This window comes from Branchiostoma lanceolatum, chromosome 6 (genome assembly GCF_035083965.1).
Source record: "Branchiostoma lanceolatum isolate klBraLanc5 chromosome 6, klBraLanc5.hap2, whole genome shotgun sequence".
Lineage (NCBI taxonomy): Eukaryota > Metazoa > Chordata > Leptocardii > Amphioxiformes > Branchiostomatidae > Branchiostoma > Branchiostoma lanceolatum.
Genome location: NC_089727.1, coordinates 6,736,940 through 6,757,043, shown reverse-complemented (window position 1 = coordinate 6,757,043; position 20,104 = coordinate 6,736,940). Strand labels below are relative to the sequence as shown.

General features: G+C 43.6%; 3 protein-coding genes across 7 annotated transcripts in view; 2 read left to right on the top strand and 1 right to left on the bottom strand.

Moving 5' to 3' along the window:
• The first annotated feature begins 1,216 nt into the window (after window positions 1–1,216).
• LOC136436313 (tubulin epsilon chain-like) lies at window positions 1,217–9,252 on the top strand. The gene is made up of 13 exons (XM_066430174.1): window positions 1,217–1,388; window positions 1,605–1,624; window positions 1,809–1,862; window positions 2,379–2,498; window positions 3,213–3,328; window positions 3,807–3,928; window positions 4,339–4,405; window positions 4,549–4,669; window positions 5,319–5,500; window positions 5,926–6,066; window positions 6,760–6,900; window positions 7,496–7,670; window positions 8,068–9,252. The coding sequence occupies exons 1-13, from the start codon at window positions 1,364–1,366 to the stop codon at window positions 8,224–8,226; spliced, it is 1,443 nt and encodes a 480-aa protein (XP_066286271.1). The 5' UTR covers window positions 1,217–1,363; the 3' UTR covers window positions 8,227–9,252.
• A 985-nt stretch (window positions 9,253–10,237) lies between these two features.
• On the top strand, window positions 10,238–18,946 carry LOC136436308 (galactosylceramide sulfotransferase-like). 3 transcript variants are annotated; one of them, XM_066430168.1, is made up of 8 exons: window positions 10,238–10,313; window positions 11,679–12,519; window positions 13,937–14,039; window positions 14,539–14,654; window positions 15,200–15,412; window positions 16,347–16,476; window positions 16,844–16,942; window positions 17,354–18,946. In XM_066430168.1, the coding sequence occupies exons 2-8, from the start codon at window positions 12,305–12,307 to the stop codon at window positions 17,714–17,716; spliced, it is 1,239 nt and encodes a 412-aa protein (XP_066286265.1). In that variant the 5' UTR covers window positions 10,238–10,313; window positions 11,679–12,304; the 3' UTR covers window positions 17,717–18,946. The 3 variants fall into 3 exon arrangements, with proteins under 3 accessions (XP_066286265.1, XP_066286263.1, XP_066286264.1); XM_066430166.1 differs by having other exon boundaries at window positions 13,934–14,039; XM_066430167.1 differs by lacking the exon at window positions 10,238–10,313 and adding an exon at window positions 11,337–11,359 and having other exon boundaries at window positions 13,934–14,039.
• The window catches only part of LOC136436311 (GTP-binding protein 8-like), a 7,498-nt gene continuing 5,848 nt past the window's right edge, over window positions 18,455–20,104 (bottom strand). For all 3 annotated transcript variants that reach the window (XM_066430172.1, XM_066430170.1, XM_066430169.1), the window contains exon 7: window positions 18,455–19,899. In XM_066430172.1, the coding sequence (XP_066286269.1) occupies window positions 19,827–19,899 (73 nt within the window). In that variant the 3' untranslated portion in view covers window positions 18,455–19,826. The remainder of the gene's footprint in view (window positions 19,900–20,104) is intronic.

Below are 20,104 nucleotides of genomic sequence, written 5' to 3'. Positions count from 1 at the left end.
TCTTTCCCATTCATTGATGAAATGTCTGACCGTTTAGGAAACTTATCCAGTTGCTTGAGTAACTTTTAGATTGTGTATCTTATTACATGGATGTCTAACCTGACGTACCTGGGATTTGGGTCACCTTTGTCTTCTTTCGGACCAGCTTCTAACTCCATTCCAGCCATTTTTACTGAAACAGACAGTCATCCTATCAGGTCAGGGGTATCTTTGTACCAAATATGTTTATAAATACAAAATATTTTAGTCACTGAAGCTAGCACTTAATCAAACATTCTAGGAAGGAATCATCGTCTGTCAAATCAATGGAATCTTTTATAACACCATCTGAATTTATGAGAATTTGATGTTGGTGTCTACAACTTACATGGAGAACAATGTTTATTTCATGTTGTGCCAAATTTTGTGCAAGTATACACATAATTCCGTTAGAAAGGGTTTGCCAAAACAAGCAGGTCTCTCTCTTCATACTCCAATATTTGTGTCTACCATCACCAATGACATGTAATTTTTTTCTTCTGATGAAACATATCCCCACCCCTGTAAACATAATGAGGCAGTGATAATGAAATTACTATCAATACTACATTGTCAAGTAGTAACTTGGTATTAAAGGTTGCACTGAATATCACATAACTACAGGTTTTGATTAGTTTAATCTAAAGCAGAATACAGTGTACAACAGGCACTGCTTTAGATAGTTGGTACAAGAACCGCAGTACAATAAGACATCGCTCCCTCGTTACCATGAGCATTGTGCACGCCATGTGTCATGTCATTGTGAATATCTGACCAGGAATTAAACCGGCAAAACGACAAAGTATGCTTTCAACACTGAATGGCGGCGTTAAGAATGGACTCCATGACAGTACCATCACATTGGACGGGAAATAAACTAGGTTTACCTGTGTCAAAGCGAGTTAGCTTCTCCCAAACCAGGGTAACGTTAATGTCATTCCGCTCACTGTGAGTGCTCTGAACTGGACTGGACTGAACCCGTCTGACTTCGTTCGCCCTGACCAAATTAGCCGATATTCATGTCTGACAGGTGTGAATTCAGACCCACCTGTTCTCTATTGTATTCACATAACTGCATTACCTAACGTCAGACGCGGGTATTTTATATAATAGAATATTTGGATTAAAAAAAACAACGGGACACGTGAATTAAAGTCACCCGCCAAAATATGACCCATGACCTTACCCATCCCAGCATGCAACGCAACAAACATGGCCGCCAATTTTAAATTTTTCTGATAGGCGGCGTGCATTTTGGCAATAAAGTCCACTAAAACGGGGGCTGATCCGATTTGAAGAAATCAGACGTGTACTTGGAGTGTTACTGACAACGTAGAGCAGCTTCATGACGCAGTCCATTGTGGTTCAAGGCGAGTAAAACGTTTGTCGTTGTTGCAAAGTTATGGGGGAGGGGGGCAAGAAAACATTTTTCCACTTTTTTCAAGTTTTTGTTTACATCGCTCATTTCCTTCTATTGATCGAAGCTTTGCAGTTGTGTGGAAATATTTGATATGATTTATGCACTATATAGGATGAACAACAGTTAAATATTTCTTCTCATAATTTCTAGTTCTTTCTTCTTACAGTTGGCCAATGCGGAAACCAGGTAAGTGCGAGCTGACACTGTACTTACTGTGTGAACTTTAGATTTAACTCTATGTTACGGTAACATGTATAACTAACACTGCTGATAAGACTTCAGCAGTACTATGGGTTCTGTACATAAATATGAGTTTGTCTTCTACGACCAACGTCCTCAAAATTCCAAACATAAGTTGTTTCTTTTCCAGATTGGTTGTCGTTTCTGGGACCTAGCCCTCAGGGAACATGCCAGCGCAAATAAGGTGAGCTGTCTGGCACTTAGCTTTAATTTAAAAGGGGGCAGTGCCCATCTTCAATAGCCCTTGGCTAGTCCACTGGTAGAAGGGTGCGTTCAGCTCCCTTACTCTTTTTTTCATAAGTGCTGATGGTAAGCAGAGAGAGCCGTATGTACAATTTTTGAAGTCTTTGTATGACCTTAGCCTGACTAAATCACGGTCTTAGTGGCCGACCCAACGGTCAACGCCCCCTGTGGTCATTAACCCTGACCAGTGAGAGATTGTGTAAGCACAGGCTAGCCTGAATTCAATCAAGCCTCCTGTAACGGCTAGCCGCCCTGTAACCACCTTGCCGCGTGGAGGGGACAGCAACCCCCGGACATCTGGAGTTTGGTGAACACTCTTTCCAGTCAAGGCCATTGCACCAGTAAGCTTTTATCTTAGTTCCATAGTAGATGAACTAGTCTCAATCAGTAGATGATCTGATTGTTAGTATGGTCTTTTCTATTCATGATTATTTACTGATTTTATTGTATCCTTCAGAATGGCACATTTGATGAGCCTCTCAGCAGCTTCTTCAGGAATGTGGATGCCAGGTACTCTGAGCCACTGGACATCCCTGTAGGGCGAGGCAGGGAGAAAATATGCAACCTGAAAGCCAGGGTAATTATAAGCAGGGTTTTTAAAATTACACTGATCATGAGTGTTTTTCTTTTTTTAAACTGAATGTTGGACATGTTGGCACCTGGCCAGTTCAACCCTAGCTGATCCGGATGAGTTGGCACCAGGTGGAGGACAGCTCATCACCTCATTCTAACCTTAACCTGTACTCTAACAATAACCCGAGTTTTCCTAGGCCAGGTTCCAAATCATCCTGATTACATGTAGCTAGGGGCCAGTGCTGTCTCCAGCTTTAATTTTTTTTCCATCCCACTCATTGTTTGGAAGCACATGTTTTTGATTTTCAATGTTGAATCTGTCATTCTAAGCTTACAAATATACATTTTCATCAGTTTTAGGTCATGAAATTGATATTTTTGGGACAGACAGGGTTGAATCTTTTTCTGTCCCAACAAGCAAATTTCCGTCCTGGGACGGAAGGACGTTTCCTGGAGACAGCCCTGCTAGGGGCTGAACTATCCAGGTGCCGAAAAGTCCTGATACCAAGCTAACAGTATGCTTTGGAACCCAAGAAAAAATGAGCTGGCAAAATTCATAGCTTCTTGATTATCATTTGTATCAAGTACCCTTTGCCTTTTTTCCCGTATTGTAATGTTCTGAAAAGAACACACAAGTCATTAGTATGATTACTCTACGTCTATTTTGTTCATCGGTATTGATTTGTATAACCTCAATTTTTACATGATGAAATTGCAGGCAGTTCTTGTAGACATGGAGGAGGGGGTGGTGAGTGAGATTCTGAAGGGACCCCTGGGAGATGTGTTCGACCACAGGCAGCTCATCACTGATGTGTCTGGATCTGGAAATAACTGGTCAGTTTTGTCATCTTTTATATCCTCACGACCGCTTTCAACTACATCAATATAATATATTCCAGGAACCTCATACATTCAGACTATGATATCAATGCTGCTAGGGGTAAAACCACCCAAGGCAGCATGCACAATGATCTGGGAAGGGGACACAGCCCTCCTCTTGGGGGTGAAAGTTCTAGTATTTTCCCTAAATTTTCAAATACAGATGGAGGCCATTTCCTGGCAGTTAAACTTTACATCTTACCTAACACTGCATTCTAAACAAACAAGAAAAATAATGAGAAGAAAATTCTATTTTTGAAAACCAGAATGATGGTGCTGGGATTACAGTATGATGGGGGAGCACCATTGTACCAACTTTTGTATTTCTTCTACAACTATACATACAAACAAACAAGTAGATACAAACAAATGAATGAACCTATGCACAAGTATATGAATAGATCAACATCTAAATTTTAGGCTGATATTTCAGGGCTGTGGGTCACATGATGTATGGCAGTATGTACAGGGAGCAGATCTCAGAAGCCATAAGGAGGACGGCGGAGATGTGTGACTGTCTGCAGTGTTTCTTCACTATGCACTCCATGGGCGGAGGTGAGGCCTCAACCTTTCACAATTTCTTTTGAGTCTTTTCGTGTTGGACGGACTACAGTATTTTCCATGTCCTGTGACTTCCATCAGTCACTGGATATTGAAGTTCTGGCTAATGCCTCCAATGTTAGCACTAATGGTAGCTTATTAGGTGTTATATGTTATACGCTTTGAATAACTGGTTTTTGAGGAGTTTCATACTTTATTGTGCTGGCTGCCTATGAGCCTGCTTAGAACCAGACTCGTTAACTAGACTGCTCTAGTCTCTACTTCTAAGTTGGAAGGGGGGGAGTGAATTGTATTTGTATTGTCGATATTTATTGTTGTAGTTCCCCTGTCTAAGTAACAATTCATGTACCATATCTGGCAGTTTTAAATGTTTACAAGTTCACAACCTTGTCACTTTGACTCAGGTACTGGCTCAGGTGTGGGAACCTTCATCCTGAACCTTCTGGAGGAGGAGTATCCAGAGGTGTACAGGTGAGAAAAGGTGTTTAGAATATCACAGCAGAGAAAAAGTCTGGTTTGTTTCTGTGCTTGTGAATTGTTTGGAATATACTCCCTTGGAAGGCTCCTTGCCGGTCCTTGGTATATAACTATTCTTCTTTCTCCTTTCCCTGTAGGTTTACCACAGCTGTGTACCCCTCAGCGGAAGATGATGTCATCACCTCCCCGTACAACAGTGTCCTGGCCATGCACCAGCTGACAGAACATGCCGACTGTGTGCTGCCTATAGAGAACCAGGCAAGTTCACAGCAAAGGCTGTAATTATTATGACAAGGATGCATTCTTGAATGTGACTTCCTCTCAAGAACGTATCCTTGTCGTCATAATTTTGCCACAATACAAGAAGGACAAAGTTCGCACTGCCCTGATGAAGGTGGCTGAGAAAAAAAGCTTGTGTACCTAGGAAAAGTATGTTAAATTGATTTGCCAATCTGTTGCTATTTACAGAAAGTTTGTAGAGTTATCTCATCTTCGTTTCTTTTGCATAACTGGTAAGCTGCCTTTAGGCATAACACACCAGTTTTGCATAGTCGGTACAAGCTGCATAGAACCAGACTGATAGGTTTCATCCACTCACACCGGGAAGGACCCCTACTCTTGTTTGATAAGTGTTGGGATTTTAAACATGCTCAAGATGTGGCTCTCCTCAGACACTTGACTTACAGCTTTACGTCCCATCCAAAGGGACACCCCTAACTTAAGCTAGATACTCTTCTTCACCTGATCATGAGTAGAGTGAGGAAATAGGGCTGGTGTTAAGTGCCTTTCCCAATGGCACAACATTCTAAATGACAGACTAGAAAAGATACAAACATGTATGGGGGTAGGGAGTGTTGAAGATGTCATGCGATTAAAGAGCATATCTATGTCCTTCTTGATTCTGCAGTCTCTTGTGGATATCTTCAACATGGTGAACCAGGCGGCCAGTAAAACTAGTAAGATCTCCTCCACCAGTAAGGTCAAAGGTGGCAGCACCGTGACCTCTGACATGGGCGGGATCAAAGGTCAGGAGAAGCCGTTTGACAAGATGAACAACATCGTAGCCAACCTTTTACTGAACTTGACAAGGTAAGGTTTGTGTCATTATTGTTTCCATTTGCGAAGTTCACTAACCTAGGGCTTTTGAAATGTTTGCAGCTGCTTCAGTATGTAAGTTACTGGTAACTACAATCCATTTGTACTGAAGTAGAAAATTTCTGATGTAGTAATGATCTTGTTGAATGGCCAAGTGGGTACTCTAGTAGACACGAGATCGAAACATCTCAGGTTCTATTCCTGGCCTTCCTGCCTGGACATTGTGTCCTTGAAAAATGCATTTTGCATGACCTTTCTCACTCCACTCACCTGTCTTCAGTTGGCAAGGTATTTCGTATTTAAAAAAAGGTTGTTGAAGGAGAGAGATGGGCTCCGTGCCCTGGTCACAGTGGATTAACAACCCACTGCTCCTACAACCTTTAAGAATATAGACTAAGAGACCTTTACCTTCCCTCCAGCTCCTCCAGGTTTGAGGGTGCGCTGAATGTGGACTTGAACGAGATCACCATGAACCTGGTGCCGTTTCCCCAGCTACACTACCTGGTCTCCAGCCTCAGTCCCCTCTACCACCTCGCTGACGTCAGCCTCCCACTCAGGAAGTAAGGCTGGCTGCTTTTCACCTTTTCTGTGCCTTTATACCATCGTAACTATTCTTTATTAACCCTCTCCCTGCTGCCTCACTACCTGGTCTCCAGCCTCAGCCCTGACGTCAGCCTCCCGCTCAGGAAGTAAGATGCCCTGGGTGCCAGACTCAAGCAAGATGGGCAGAGAACTTGTTTGGCAGCACAGACAGCTATGCTCACCAACCTTAGATTAGTGCTCATGGGGAGTTATCAGCCTTGGAATTGTTAGTCTCACTGTGCTGGCTAAGGGTAGAAATAGGATTGGCTGCTCCTCACCTCTGCCCATTCACTGTCATTTAAGCCTTGAGCAAGTGAAGAAAGCACATCCGTGAAATCGGTCTGGCTGAATAAAAGTTCTAAGTGGAAAAAGGAATATTTGAATTTGAACAGTCAATAATTATTAGCCAAAAATGTATGCTCACTGTGTCATGATTTGGTGGTAAGAGGTTGCTGTGCAAACTCTAAAAAGAAAATTACTGTGAACATTTAAAATAGATCAGAGGATGTTTATACTGACACGCTGATTTGTTAAAACATTTGTACATAAATTGATTACCTTGTATCTGCTTGTCTGTTTGTATATATAGTTGTGGAAGATGAAATTCGATCTCCATTTGTTTTGTCACTAAAGATTTCTTCTATTAAGAGTTACTGTTTCTTCCTGTCTAGGCTTGACCAGATGTTCTCGGATGCCTTCACGAAGGAGTACCAGCTGATCAGTGCTGACCCCCGACACAGCCTGTACCTGGCCTGCGCCCTCATGGTGAGGGGGAATGTAGCTGTGTCAGACATCAGGAGGAACATAGACAGGTGACTACACTGCTCATTATCGCCCTCTTCTTCTTCTTTTTGTTGTTTTTACCTACATACATGTACATGTGCTACAGAATGACACCGGCCTACCCTCTGAGGCATTGGAGAAGGCAATGGATGAAAGACAGATGATTCTGGGCTGACAGAGTGGCTTGAGTGTAGGAAGTGGACTAGCACTCATAGCAAAGTCAAGTCAAGTTGTAGATTGAGTTAAACCTCATTAGGTTGGTGCAAGCACAGGGGATATGGTATCATCTGGGGAAGGTAGGTGTGGGCATGTTTAGTAGTCCCTTGCCTGCGCACTAATGGTGAGGGGGAATGTGGCTGTGTCAGACATCAGGAGGAACATAGACAGGTGACTACACTGCTCACTTAGGGCCCATTCACACTTGTGCATTCAAGTCTGTATGGGTTCATTTTAACATATTTTGGTTTAGATGAAGAAGCTGTTTTCTACTTTGACCCACTGTGGGGTTTTTAGAGGTTGGCATGTTATGTGTAAAATGGACATGGTTGTGTTATATTTTGTAAGGAAGTTTACAAAAACTCTAAATATTTCACAGAGGTATGAAATCTTTTATTCCTTGTCCAGGTTGAAACCGTCACTGCAGTTCATCCATTGGAACCAGGAGGGCTGGAAGACAGGCCTGTGTTCCGTACCCCCGGTGGGGCAGCCCTACTCCCTCCTGGCCCTGGCTAACAACACATGTATCAGGCACACATTCACCAACCTCATGGACAGGTTCCACAAGCTCTACAAGAGGAAGGTGAGGATCTGTTTAGAAATGAAAGATATATTGAAAATTCATCTACGATGGTAGGAACAATTCTAAAGCAAGGTTGAAGCAACACAAATATAATTCTTTGACTGTCCAACTCCAGTCTTTTTCAAGGAATGAACAATCCACCACTTCTGTGACATCACGTTATGCAGGTAGCAGTGAATAGTGGTGGTCGCATAGATAATTTTTCCCATCGACACAATCATTAAGAATCCTGAATGAAAGATGAAGATGACGAAGGAGACAAAGGATGATGATGAAAACCATGATTGAGAACTCATTATCATCATCAGTTGCTTGAGTAACTGCTATTTGGTATATCTTATTACCTGGATGTCTAATATTCATCAATGTATTGTTTCTGATTATATCTCCTTTTCAGGCCCATCTGCACCACTACACCAATGTGGACGGCATGGAGGCGGCACAGTTCTCCCAGGCACTGGAGTCGCTCACGGGGCTGGTCAAGGAGTATGAGCAGCTGGAGGGCACCATGGGAAGGGTACACGAGGGGGCACCTCGGTTACAGGTGGCCTCCTGAGGCACCATGGGAATAATGAATTGAAGATCATCCCAGTTATGGGCAGTCTGAGTCCTGTTGCGCCATGGAAATGCTCATAACATACACTTTGTAAAAGAGGTCCTTTCAACTGTAGATTCTTTCGGCACCTCTCCCTGCCTGTCACTGGAACCTTCAATAAAGTGTAGAAATTCCACACAGAAGTAAACCAATGTCACAGATGGAGGTAAAGAGTAGGTTTACAGAGGATCTTGAAAGAATCAAACCACCTTGATGCAGCATGTATGTGCAGATCATCTGTACAATTAGTGACAGGTGGTCAGTGTATTTGGTAATGTAGGGCTCTTAAAGAGTGCATCCTGTATAGACAAATCACAATGTAAAATTTAGTGGTATATAGCTTATAAAATTATGAGGATTATTTTCTAGGTTTTGTCCCATATCTGCTGTTGAACAGCTATGTAAATAGATACTGCTACTTGTACAGGTTGTACTTGTATATATTTTTGATTGAAATATTGTATGTAAAGTTGTTGGGCACTGTAAAATATGACTAATTTGGAAAAAAAAAGTTTTTTTTAATTTTTTTAAATATAATATTAACGATAGATAGTCCATATACATTGCACTTGGTAATGGGGGGACTAAGAATAGTTTGTGGGTGTTCTCTTGACAAAGTTCACAAATAAAAGGAATTCACCTACCATCTTAAGTTATAGAGAGAAGACAGTGGGTAACAAGGTAAAGCACACTTTCAGCCAAGTTATCAGCACTTGTTCCTTCACTTTACCCCCCAAATGTTACCCATAGTCTTGGAAGCATGATGTTAATATGTAGTTGCTGGCGCAGGCAACAAGTACATTAAAATTTGCCCAAATACATGTGCTAGAAAAACGACTGTCTGGCTTATTTCTTCGAACCAGTTGCGTGACACAGTAAGCACGCAATTTTATTACTGCTTGGATAGTTCACCATGCAATGTTGCGCAGTTGCAGCTTAAGTCAAGTGATGTGGAATAAAAACGGCAGGGAACGCCCACAAGATTAAGATTGAACCTCAATTACTCTTTCATGGTCATTTGCTTGTTTAGTATAAGATTACCTTAGATAACCCCAGGTCCAGGAGAAGTAGATCTTTTAACAAATAAACAAACCCTGGGTTCGTACGAGGACACGGTAGAGTATTAAGAGGTCAAATACAAGTAGATATAATTGAATCTGTACATTTAGAAATAGCAGTACATCAACGCTCTTTTTCGTAAAGTCGATCCACCCTCCAACGCCGCGTTCTCACCTTTAGTGAGAGACCGCAACTGGTACTGAAAATACCGCAAATTAGTTTCCCATAAAAAAATTGGATACCGTTGAGCAGTTCGGCTGTGGCCCAAGAGCTACTGAAACGGAGATGGGCGCCGCCGCACTATGCACCATCGGTGCGGGAAGGAACTTTGTCTTTGACTTTGATCTGTCTATTTGGCCTAATTCTACTAGTTTTCCAGCGACATATGTAGTCTCCACCAGGCCTTCCTATAGGGGTACGGATCGTAGAATTGGCCTCGGCAAAAAAGTTCAATAATTGGCCAGTAGAGTCAGTCCACGGGAAGGTTAACAATTCCCCCTCGCCGCCTGCAAATGAAACCTTCCGGTGGCCAAATTTCCCAGGCAATTATTCTCCCTAAAGCAGACGTAAGTGGTAGAGACCTGCTACTATATAGCCCCATATAACTCAACCTCCCCCCAGTATTGCATCAGACCGGCAGCCAGCCATGCTGAACACACGCCGTTTACCTTGTCACAACAACAGGGCCGCTGAACAACTACATAGGGTACGGCGTAGTGACTTAGAGCACAATAATCTTCGAATAGCGAACACTTACGGCACTTTGTCAAATATTCTCATAAAATGTACAAATTTAACAGTCACTAGTTTCAATGTTAATGACAGTAAAGTGACATATCGTATTAGTACGATCATTTTCTTGAAAGGTAATTCTGGCACGCCACCCTAAAGTCGATTTGGACTGTGCCATCTGTCGACGCGGGGTCGGGTCAGTTCCGCAAACTCCGGCTGCCATTGACTGGAACTCTCTGTGCGCTGCGGAATAAAACGTAAGTATCATACACAAGATTTATCCATAGCTGACGACTTGATATTCTGGATTACATAGATTTATGTATGACTGTCGGGGACATTAGTGACGATACGTTGGGCATGATTGCGGAGAACTGCGGTGGCGCTTTCCGCCTTTTAAACAAAGTAAATATGTTGATCGTGTTGTCATGCGTTTATAGGGCACCTGGTGTAAAGCACACCTTTACTTGAACACCTGACTTGAATTAGATGTGGGGACCTGCATGCCCCTTTTCCGTAAGACGTTGCCATATCCATTTCAGTTCCCCATATTTCGTAGGATAGCTATTTCATTCCATAATTCGTAGCCAGGGTTAGTTTTGCGTCATTGCTTTCCAGTGGATTTATCGTAAAACGGTCCTCCTCAATTCAAGTAGCGTAACTTGAGTCGAGACACCCCCACCCCCATGTATACGAGTCAGATGTTTGCCACATGATATCTATAACCTCAGCAAGACACATGGATTCTGTTGTATGTAGTATGCTCTACTCTGCAGGTAGATCACACAAGGCATACCAAGGGAGCATAGCGTACAGAGTCTCAGATAGTCACGGAGTGCGCAAGTGCGCTCTTAGGAGAAGCTGTGCTTACCGTGATAGTCATGGTACAGTCTTGAGTTATCGTCGGAAAGATACATGAAAATTGGAGTAGAAAAACATCAAGATTTCTCGGCCAATGAACCCTACCTGACAACCATGACAAAAGATCACAGACTTATCGTAGAAGTGGTGCCTTAACGTGCGTGCCTTATAATTATATTTCACGTTGCCGATAGTATCGGGTTAACTGTTACAATGGCATGGAAAGCGTTTGATCTCTTAATGTGTTTATTTTCAAGTCGCCTACCGGCGTGACGGGTGGATTGCCAAGCCTAGTCCTAATCTGTTGTGAAGGTTGAGGTTTAACTGTGCGTACATGATGCAACTCACGTTACGCACGGGCCAGTGACTTCCGTCTAACTCAGCTAGTCTATGTGGGCGTCCTGCGCTAGCCGAACGTGACCCACATTTTAAGTCCGATCAGGTACTTTAATACTTTTCTTGATAGTCTGTTGCAGTAAAAAAAGAGTGATTTATCCTAAAAAGTCAAAGTGCAATGATCAACATCTCGGCCATCACGGTTTCATAAACATAGCACTTAGGTTAACTTCCCAATTACTTACAACATGCGCCAAAAATAATTACTCAAGCAACTGGATAAAATTTTCAAAATTTTATCCAGTTGCTTGAGTAATTATTTTTGGCGTATCTTACTACCTGGATGTCTAACTTTCATCAACGTACTTAAAACATGTTTACAATTTTTATCTAATAATGTATGAACGTGTTTCTTGCCTCTTCAGAGTCATAATCACTTCCACTGGGCTGGAGCCAAGAATAGTCGGACGATACTGAGAAAACAGGAAAGGAGCCGGACCGAAAGAATACAAAACGCGTTCCGAGAATTTCGTACATTTTCCAGTTGGACGCTACCGACAGTATGTTTAACCTGTGGCACGGCGGTTTTCTGAGACAGGAAGGAGTGTTCCCGGGATCCGGACTCTCCACAGTAGTGGTGCCGACATTCTGTTCTAACAACGTTCAATCCCCCTGTCGCTCGTATAGAGGAACACTAGGTTGTTGCGGCGGTCGGGGATGTACGTAGATATTGTATGACTATTCAGCTACAAACTAGAGGACATCTACGCACTTCAACTCAAAGCCTGCGATCACGTAAGGGCGGAACATTGTCGTTGGGTACAAAGACACTTCGATGACGTTCAAGGGTCAAAGTTATCTAGCTCCAGGAAAGAACTCTGATCAACGAAAAGCTTCTGATCAGCAAGTAAACGTCGATTGAAGGCCGGTAGGAAATACCGACTTTTATTCAAAGTGCGCTCTCGTGTCATATATACTGGTCTTCTTTAGTGAAACGTGGACTAGACCCAAGTTACTGTAAGGGAAAAGAAGAAGGAGTTATTCTTCCAGCATGTTCGCGGCGAGTTGCGCTCGCGCGCTGAGGTGCCGAGGCAAACTCAGACAGACCTCCGCCATGTGCGTCCTCGCCGCCGTTTCCTGGGCCGCCTTCTACGTCTTCTTGACAAGGAAGATATTTGTGGAAGACAAAGATGTGAGCAGAGCAGTGTCGGCGGGCCTACCAGTGTTATCCCAGGTGTTCGGAGGGAAGGGCCTAGCTGTAGACAGGTAGGGCATGGCACTTTGTACTTGGTCACTCGAGTGAGCGAAAAAACACACGTGTCGTCCTGATAATTCACATAACAGTTCGTCCCTTATACCCTCGAGCCGATATATCTTTGGTGAATGGGGCTGTATTAGCCTCGTGCGCAGCGCTTCTAGGTGCGACCTGTGTTGATTTAGGGGGTAGCGCTGATTTGCGATGTTTGACATGGGCCAGGTTCTCAAATGCCGCCGGAGGAGCCTGATGGCGCCCTTCGAGGTCTGCGCACCAGGTTAGGCTGCGTATACTGTAAGAATACGTAGTACATATGCTAGTACATTATATCGTACATTGTAGTACAGGTATATTTTTTTCAATTTCCGATGTTATCTTTGAAACCCTCGTGACGAGAATACCAATAACGCCCAGCCCTGCCTGGTAACTCCATTTTGAAATACCATATTTTACGTGCATGACTAGACACTCCCTCCAGTAAGTCGGTATCAAATAACAGTATCCGCTCTCCAAACCTGGTACGACAATAGGCGCACCTCTTACTCTAACGAAGTAAGAGGTTCGAGTGTTTGACAGCTGGTTCGGTAAAGCGCAGGTGGCGGCAGCGTTACAATATGTACTCGAAGTCACGTCGAAAAGTCAAAAGGAAAGACTGCCTAGATATACGTCCGACATTGGCATGATCATAGAAACAAAGTTTAAGAGGGGATACGCAGGGAAACAGTTGCTCAGGCAACTGGATAACATTTGGAAAAGTTTTATCCAGTTGTTTGAGTAACTAATATCGTCTTGCGTATCTTATCACCTAGATGCCTAACCTCCATCGACGTATTTAGATGGGATAATTGTACGATCTAACTTCCAAAGAGGTTGAACTTAGGAACGGATTTTCCTCTGAGAATATACGAGGTCAATGAACACTTGTTGTCCGGATCTTGGCGGCAGAACAGATTTTCTTATTATAAAATCGACAGGCCGAGCGTAAACCTCATCTGAAAATCCACCCTATCATGTCTAACGGGGCTCGGTGAACATCAGGCGATCTCTACTAATCGCGCGATGATCGAGAGAACGCCGGCCGTATTACCGCCGAAAATATAATTTAGAGCTGGCCGATCGATTTTCGTGCTATGTGTCAGGCCTGCAGGGCTAACTAGCTAACTAGTACCATCCTCCGTAGTGACCGCTGTCTCAATGCTTGTCGCTTGCTATCCATGGTCAGCGGTCACTACGGTGGACGGTACTCAGGCTAAGGGCTAACCATTGTTAACAAGGGGTGCATGACGTCAAAGCGGTTATAGGGAAACCTCCTTTATGACGTATTTCACATTTGAAGTTCCTCAAGATCTATCCGTGCCTTTTTGCGAGTATATATACTAATCAGTAGTATCACAGTGGCATATCTCTGTACTTTTGTTCCACCAGAAGCCATGAGAACATACCTGGGCACGGTAGATGTGAGGAGCAGACCAAGATCGTCTTCATCAGCGTCCACATGGCCAAGGGTGACGTCGTCACGAATATACTACAGGTAAACATCGTGGCTGCCAAATTACTTTCGCCAAGGTTATGTTTTCGGTGCCGTTTATGTGTGTGTGCGTGTGCGTGTGTGTGTGTGTGTGTGTGTGCGTGTGTGTGCGTGTGTGTGTGTGTGTGTGTGTGTGTGCGCGCGTGTGCGTGTGCGCGTGCGTGTGAACAGGCATAACAAAGCTGTGGATGGATCCTAATTATATTCAGTGGGTAGGTAGGGTCGGGAAAACGAAGTTCAAGTTCGATATTGGGCCTCGTAGCGACTTTCTACTGTACTGCAACTTCCGCTTTAGATACCTGACGTTCCGGACGTACTATGGTCGTGCTTTTCGACTGGTAGACAGATCTTGGAGCATAGTCTGTGACAGTTGCGTAGGATTGGGCTTCCTAGGGACTTTTTAGTATTAGTGTATTACCTCTGCGTTTTATGTTTCAGACATTTGGTCTATTCACAAAGACAATAAAACTAAATAATACATGTTCTTCTTGTTTTTCCCCAGCGGTTTGGAGACCTGAGAAACCTGACGTTTGTGTTACCAAAGGAGGAGGGCGATGAGAACACGGGATGGCCACAGTGTTTCCAGACGAACCACATGCTGCCTTCACGAACTGGGAGGTCAGTAGGACGGGTCCTCCATGGATGTAGTGTAGAAGTATGTGTGGGTAAAGGGGAGCTTTCAGACACTTGTAAAACCTCATTGAACTTGAAAAATCTCAATGACTTCAAGTTTGGACTAGGGTTGTCCAGAATTATTTGCTGATGTTGTGTGTTCTTTTTGATGTTTTTCAATTCACCCCTGCATCTAACGTTACCAAGCTTACATTTAAAAAGTTTGAGGGAGAAGAATTGCAGAAAACAAAGAATTTAGTGCAAATAGAATGATGTGGGAAGGACTTTGACCTTGCACATTTTTCATTTGGTTTTCATTCGAAGATTTAAACTTTACATCTGTACAGTCTTGCAGTCAACTAGATATACATATACATACCGGTATGTCTGAGTTGCACAGCTGACAATACCATACAATGGACTTTCGGACGAAACGAATCATCTGTTAGAACAAATTGAGGTCATGCTGCAGCTGTAGAACGTACTGGCACTCTTTCAGAGCAGATGATGCCATGAATGGGAAGGACTTTGACCACGTATATTTCCCACAGTTATGACATCCTGTGTAACCACGCTGTGTACAACCCCCGCATCATGAACCTGGTCATGCCCAAGGCGCCGTACGCCACCATCCTGCGGCGCCCCGAGACGCAGTTCCCCGCCCTGTTCCATCGCTACCACCTGGCGCAGCGCATGGGCATCCTGGCCTCCGACCCGCTCAAGGAGTTCCTGCTGCAGCCTGGGGAGTACATCCATCGCTTCAGGTACGCAACTATTTGTTTAAACTGATAGATTTACACACTATATTTCTGTACACAAAGTTAAGCTGGTGTATTACGCCGAGGGGCGCTTATATCAGCTATACAGATACAGCACGCGCCATAACTTATGTGTATACGGCAATTAGCCTGCTATTTAAACCTATTATAACTGCCGAATCTCTTTTGTTCTCTTTGGTCAATGTTGCATCGGAGTAACAGCCGTTGTATAAAATATGTCTTTGGACACAACTAAATGAACCTATATGTGAGATATCAACCTGAAATACGCGAACACGACCTTAAACGCTTCCGTTCTGGGGACGTGCTTACCGATACGGATCGAAAGCACTTACCACGCAAGTTTTCGACCAGACCTATGGTCCTTCTCAAGTTGATTTGACCCGATTTTAGGTCTGGTAGGTACTTGACTTTGTTTACGGAAAGTTCGTGGAAACTTATCAAGATGTTGACTGCCGTCACAGATGAACCTTGAGAAGAACATGTGTTTGTTGTTTGATGTGAATAACCGGTACGCGGTATACCGCCTTCAGGCGAGTACAAGCTGTAAGACTAGACTAGACTGAAAGGTTTGATCCACGCCGGGACGGGCCCTACTCTTTTTGATATCAAATGTGGTGGATTCTTTATAATCATATGCTCGACGTGTGGCTCTCCTTAAACACGGGACCTCGGGCTTTATGTCCCATTCGAGACGACGTCCCTAACTTTTTGCCAATAAATTAGTATAATTTCACCTACTTGAACCCTACTGTCATGTTTCACACAGACTCTGACGAAAGACAGCAGATGCCATCTGAAACGTCCAACGGTTTACAAAATCTATCTTGTTGCCTGAGTAACCTTTAGACTGTGCATCTTATTACCTAGATGTCTAACTCTCATAGACATATCTAACAGACAATGTTTCCCCCTTCAGCTCCCTGGCGTCTGAGCGTGCCCTGTTGCAGAACCCGCAGGCGTACGACCTCGGCCTCGACCCAGAGAACTTCGAGGACGAAGACGCCATGCAGGACCTCATCCGGGACATGGAGACCAACTTCCACCTGGTGATTTGTTTGTTTGTTTTTCAAGTACACTGTCGCTAGACATAACGCACCAGTTTACAGTAGGTGCAAGGTAAGCCCGGACTGTAGGAACTGATCCACTTCCTTTTTTCGATACGTGTGGTGGTTTTTTTAACATGGTCAAGGTGTGTATCACCTCAAACACAGAACTTCTTACTTTACGTCCCATCCAAAAAGATGTCCCTAACTGATGCTAGGTACTAATTTTCACCTTAGTCAAAGGAGAAAATAGGTATCAACTACCTTTCCCAAGGCCATAACATTGGGGCCTGCTGGGGATTTGAACCCAGAACCTTTAGATTTCAACCAAGTCAACAACCCTAACCACAAGACCACCTTGCCGCCACAGGTCATGATCGCTGAGTACATGGACGAGTCCCTGGTTCTGCTGAAGAGACAGATGTGCTGGACTCTGGACGACATCGTCTACTTCGAACCAGGCTTCCAGGTTGGTAGCGTGCGTAGTCCAGTGGTTCAGGGAATGCGCAGACGTGACACTATAAAGTGACATTAAGAAAAACAGAAAACCGAGAAGGGTGGAGAAAACTGGTTGTCAGATCTGTAGTGCCCCAAAAGTCGAATAGACTTAGGGATAGATGAGGTGAGATGAGTAGTCCAGTGGTTAGTGACCCTGCCTCTGGACCAAGAGGTCGTGAGTTCCAATGGCATGAGTAACTTTTATTGTTTACGTGTATATCTTTAACTGGATGTCTAACCTTCATCAAGGAGGTTCGAAATCACTTTCACTTTTCACTCTTCACTTTTTTCACTTTCACTCTTACTTTTCACTTTTCTTTTTTTACTTTTACTTTTCCGTTTTCTTTTTTTACTTTTCACTTTTTACTTTCACTTTTCCCAGGTGAAATCTGACGTCCCCGACCATCCCACGACCGACGCGCTCCACGCTCAGCTGCGTAAGTGGAACAACGTGGACGTCATCCTGTACCAGCACTTCAGCAAGGTCCTGTGGAAGAAGATCCACGATGCGGGCCCCGTGTTTCAGGAGGAGGTGGCAGAGTTCCGCAGGAAGAACGCTGTGGTCCGCGGGTACTGTCTCCGTGAGAGGGACGCCAGGCGCAGGCGGCATCGTGACGGGGAACCCGCGGAGGGTCACGCGCCGCCGATCAACAGTCAGCTGTGTGAGAAGATCGACACGCCAGTGTCGGAGTACAGTAATCTTCTCCGGAGCAGACCAGACCACTACCTGAGGAATGAGCTGTAGAAGAGTTATCTCCAAGCACACCCCGTCCAATCGATCTCTTTCAAACTTCAAATCATGTACTTGTGTTCAAAAGGTTTAAGGGCGGTCGGATCATATCATTTCCAAACAGCCTCAATCTGAAAACACCCTTTAAAAGCTGACAACTTCCCACGCCGAACTGGTGAGTTTGCTTTGCCAGATGTAGTCGTTAAGACAAACTTGGAAGCGATTTGTCGGGTCATGACTGATTTGAATCTGAGTTTAAGAGAGGTTGATTGGATGGGACGAAACAGATCTTTCGGCTGGCAAGACAGTATCCATGGGCCTAGACAGTATCAGTTGGCAAATGATACCAGTACTGTTTCGGTCCATGGATACTGTCTTGCCAATCGAAAGATCTGCTTGGAGATTACTGTAATTGTTGATTTGTTAATGGTAACTTAATTCTAGCTATTTCAACAGTCACTAGTCAACCACTAGAATTTCATCATCGGAAATATTTGACCACTAACATTTGAGACAGTGATATTTGTTCCCACCTTTAAAATTAAATAAAGTGAACTATTCCCTTTTCCCCCAACTGCTAAAATTACCAGCCGCAATATCAAAGGGATTTACAGTAGTAGAAGGGCAGAAATGTTGGGGTACATGTAATAGTTAAGTAATCTACAAGCAGATGTTTGGAGGCAATATCGTTATGTTTTAGCTAAAACAATAGTAGTGATGTCAAGGTGTCAATAACTACATGACAACAGATGGTGTAGTACTTGTCTGTGTCTTTATGATCGTCGGACTCTTTGGGGCCAAGTCAACGTAAGATTCCAGCACTTCCCATGACATGATTCACTTGCTACACTTGACTTGACTGTACAGTGGTAAAAATGGCTCATTCATTCCATGTGTTCTACCATCTACATCCATGGTATCTCATCGTTGTCTGTTGACAATGGCAGTGGTCTGTTGACAATCTTTCATGACATGACAAAAAGACGATATATGTTGAAAGACACTGATGCCTTATAATTAAAGTTATACCGGCTATATAGATACAGATACAGTTATACCGGCTATATAGATACAGTTACAGAAAGTACCAGTTGGCTACCTTCACTGGTAACACTTAACAAAAGAACCATGTGGCTTTAACTTAAGTTTAAGATTGTCTGTCTAAAATGCATAGTCAGCTGAGTTAAATACTGTTTTTCTCTATATTACTATGGCACAATGGCAGAAATAAAGCTGGGAACATGCTTTGATTTGTAATCTCTTTCATTGTTTGCTGATTCATCTGTAAGGTTAATAATGCTGGACAATGTTGATGATCACCAGTTTGCTCTCCAGTCCATAAATTGTTAAACTGCAGCATTTACCTTATTTGGCACAATTTGGCGGTTAATTTGTTCTGAACCTAAAGTAACAATTTGAGACATAACCTGATTGGTTGATAGCTTCCCAGCGTCCTTTTGCTCTTGATGAGGTTTAGCAAACACTCTGATTGGCTGAAGCTGTTTTGGTGGCGACGTAGCCAGAACCATGTTTTACAGGGGCTTAAGAGCAAGGCCCCTACGCGAGCGAGCAAACGAATCGAGCAAACGAATCGAGCAACAGGGGTCCTGCTTTTAGGACGGTGCATTTACAGAGCATTTACTTATCATCGTCTTGCATTTGGTAGGCTGCGGTTTCAATATCCCGCTGAGTGGGTCATGCCAAAGACTTTAAAATGGCACATACTGATTTCTCTGCTTACATATAAGCACTCTTAAGGAAAGAGTATGGAAGTTAAACACACACCACTACCAGTGGACTAGCCCCCACTGCTGTAGTGATTACACAAAGTTGTGTGGCCCAAGGGCTAACGGAGATGGGCGCCGCCGCACTATGCACCATCGGTGTGGGAAGGAACTGTGACGTTGACTTTGACCTGTCTATTTGGCCAATTTTTACTATTTTTCCAGCGACCTATGTAGCCTCCACCAGGCCTTCCTATGGGGGTACGGATCGACCACTAGCACTAGCCTGACCCCTGCTGTAGTGATTACACAACATTGTGAGGCCCAGGGTTAAGAAAGGAAATGTGCACCGCCCTATGCACTATGAATGATGCAGGAAGGACTTAGACCATTGGCATTACTTATTTCTTGAGGGAGTCTGTGACGTGTGCAAAGAAGTACTGTAGAAGTGGAACCCCGTCTCCTGTCACTCCACTGTGGGGGGAAAACAAAAAGGAAAATAAGTGTAACTGCTTCAAAATACTGTAATTCACTTTATCTTCAAGGTAGCAAAATTTCATGGTGTAAGGAAAATGGACATTCACGGTGGTGGCAAGTGATTTACAGAACGGATGTGTGAAGGAATGATAAATAATAACAACAGGTTTTTTTTCACGGTGATGATAAGTTCACAGTACAG

What these genes read in the sequence shown, in the direction of transcription:
- LOC136436313 (XM_066430174.1), top strand. Translation starts at nt 1,364, where the DNA reads ATGACGCAGTCCATTGTGGTTCAAG. An exon ending in TTGGCCAATGCGGAAACCAG is followed by an intron (nt 1,625 to 1,808) that starts GTAAGTGCGAGC and finishes TTTCTTTTCCAG; the next exon opens with ATTGGTTGTCGTTTCTGGGA. An exon ending in CTTTTACTGAACTTGACAAG is followed by an intron (nt 5,501 to 5,925) that starts GTAAGGTTTGTG and finishes CCTTCCCTCCAG; the next exon opens with CTCCTCCAGGTTTGAGGGTG.
- LOC136436308 (XM_066430166.1), top strand. Translation starts at nt 12,305, where the DNA reads ATGTTCGCGGCGAGTTGCGCTCGCGCGCTGAGGTGCCGAGGCAAACTC. An exon ending in AAGGGCCTAGCTGTAGACAG is followed by an intron (nt 12,520 to 13,933) that starts GTAGGGCATGGC and finishes TTGTTCCACCAG; the next exon opens with AAGCCATGAGAACATACCTG. An exon ending in CTGCCTTCACGAACTGGGAG is followed by an intron (nt 14,655 to 15,199) that starts GTCAGTAGGACG and finishes TATTTCCCACAG; the next exon opens with TTATGACATCCTGTGTAACC.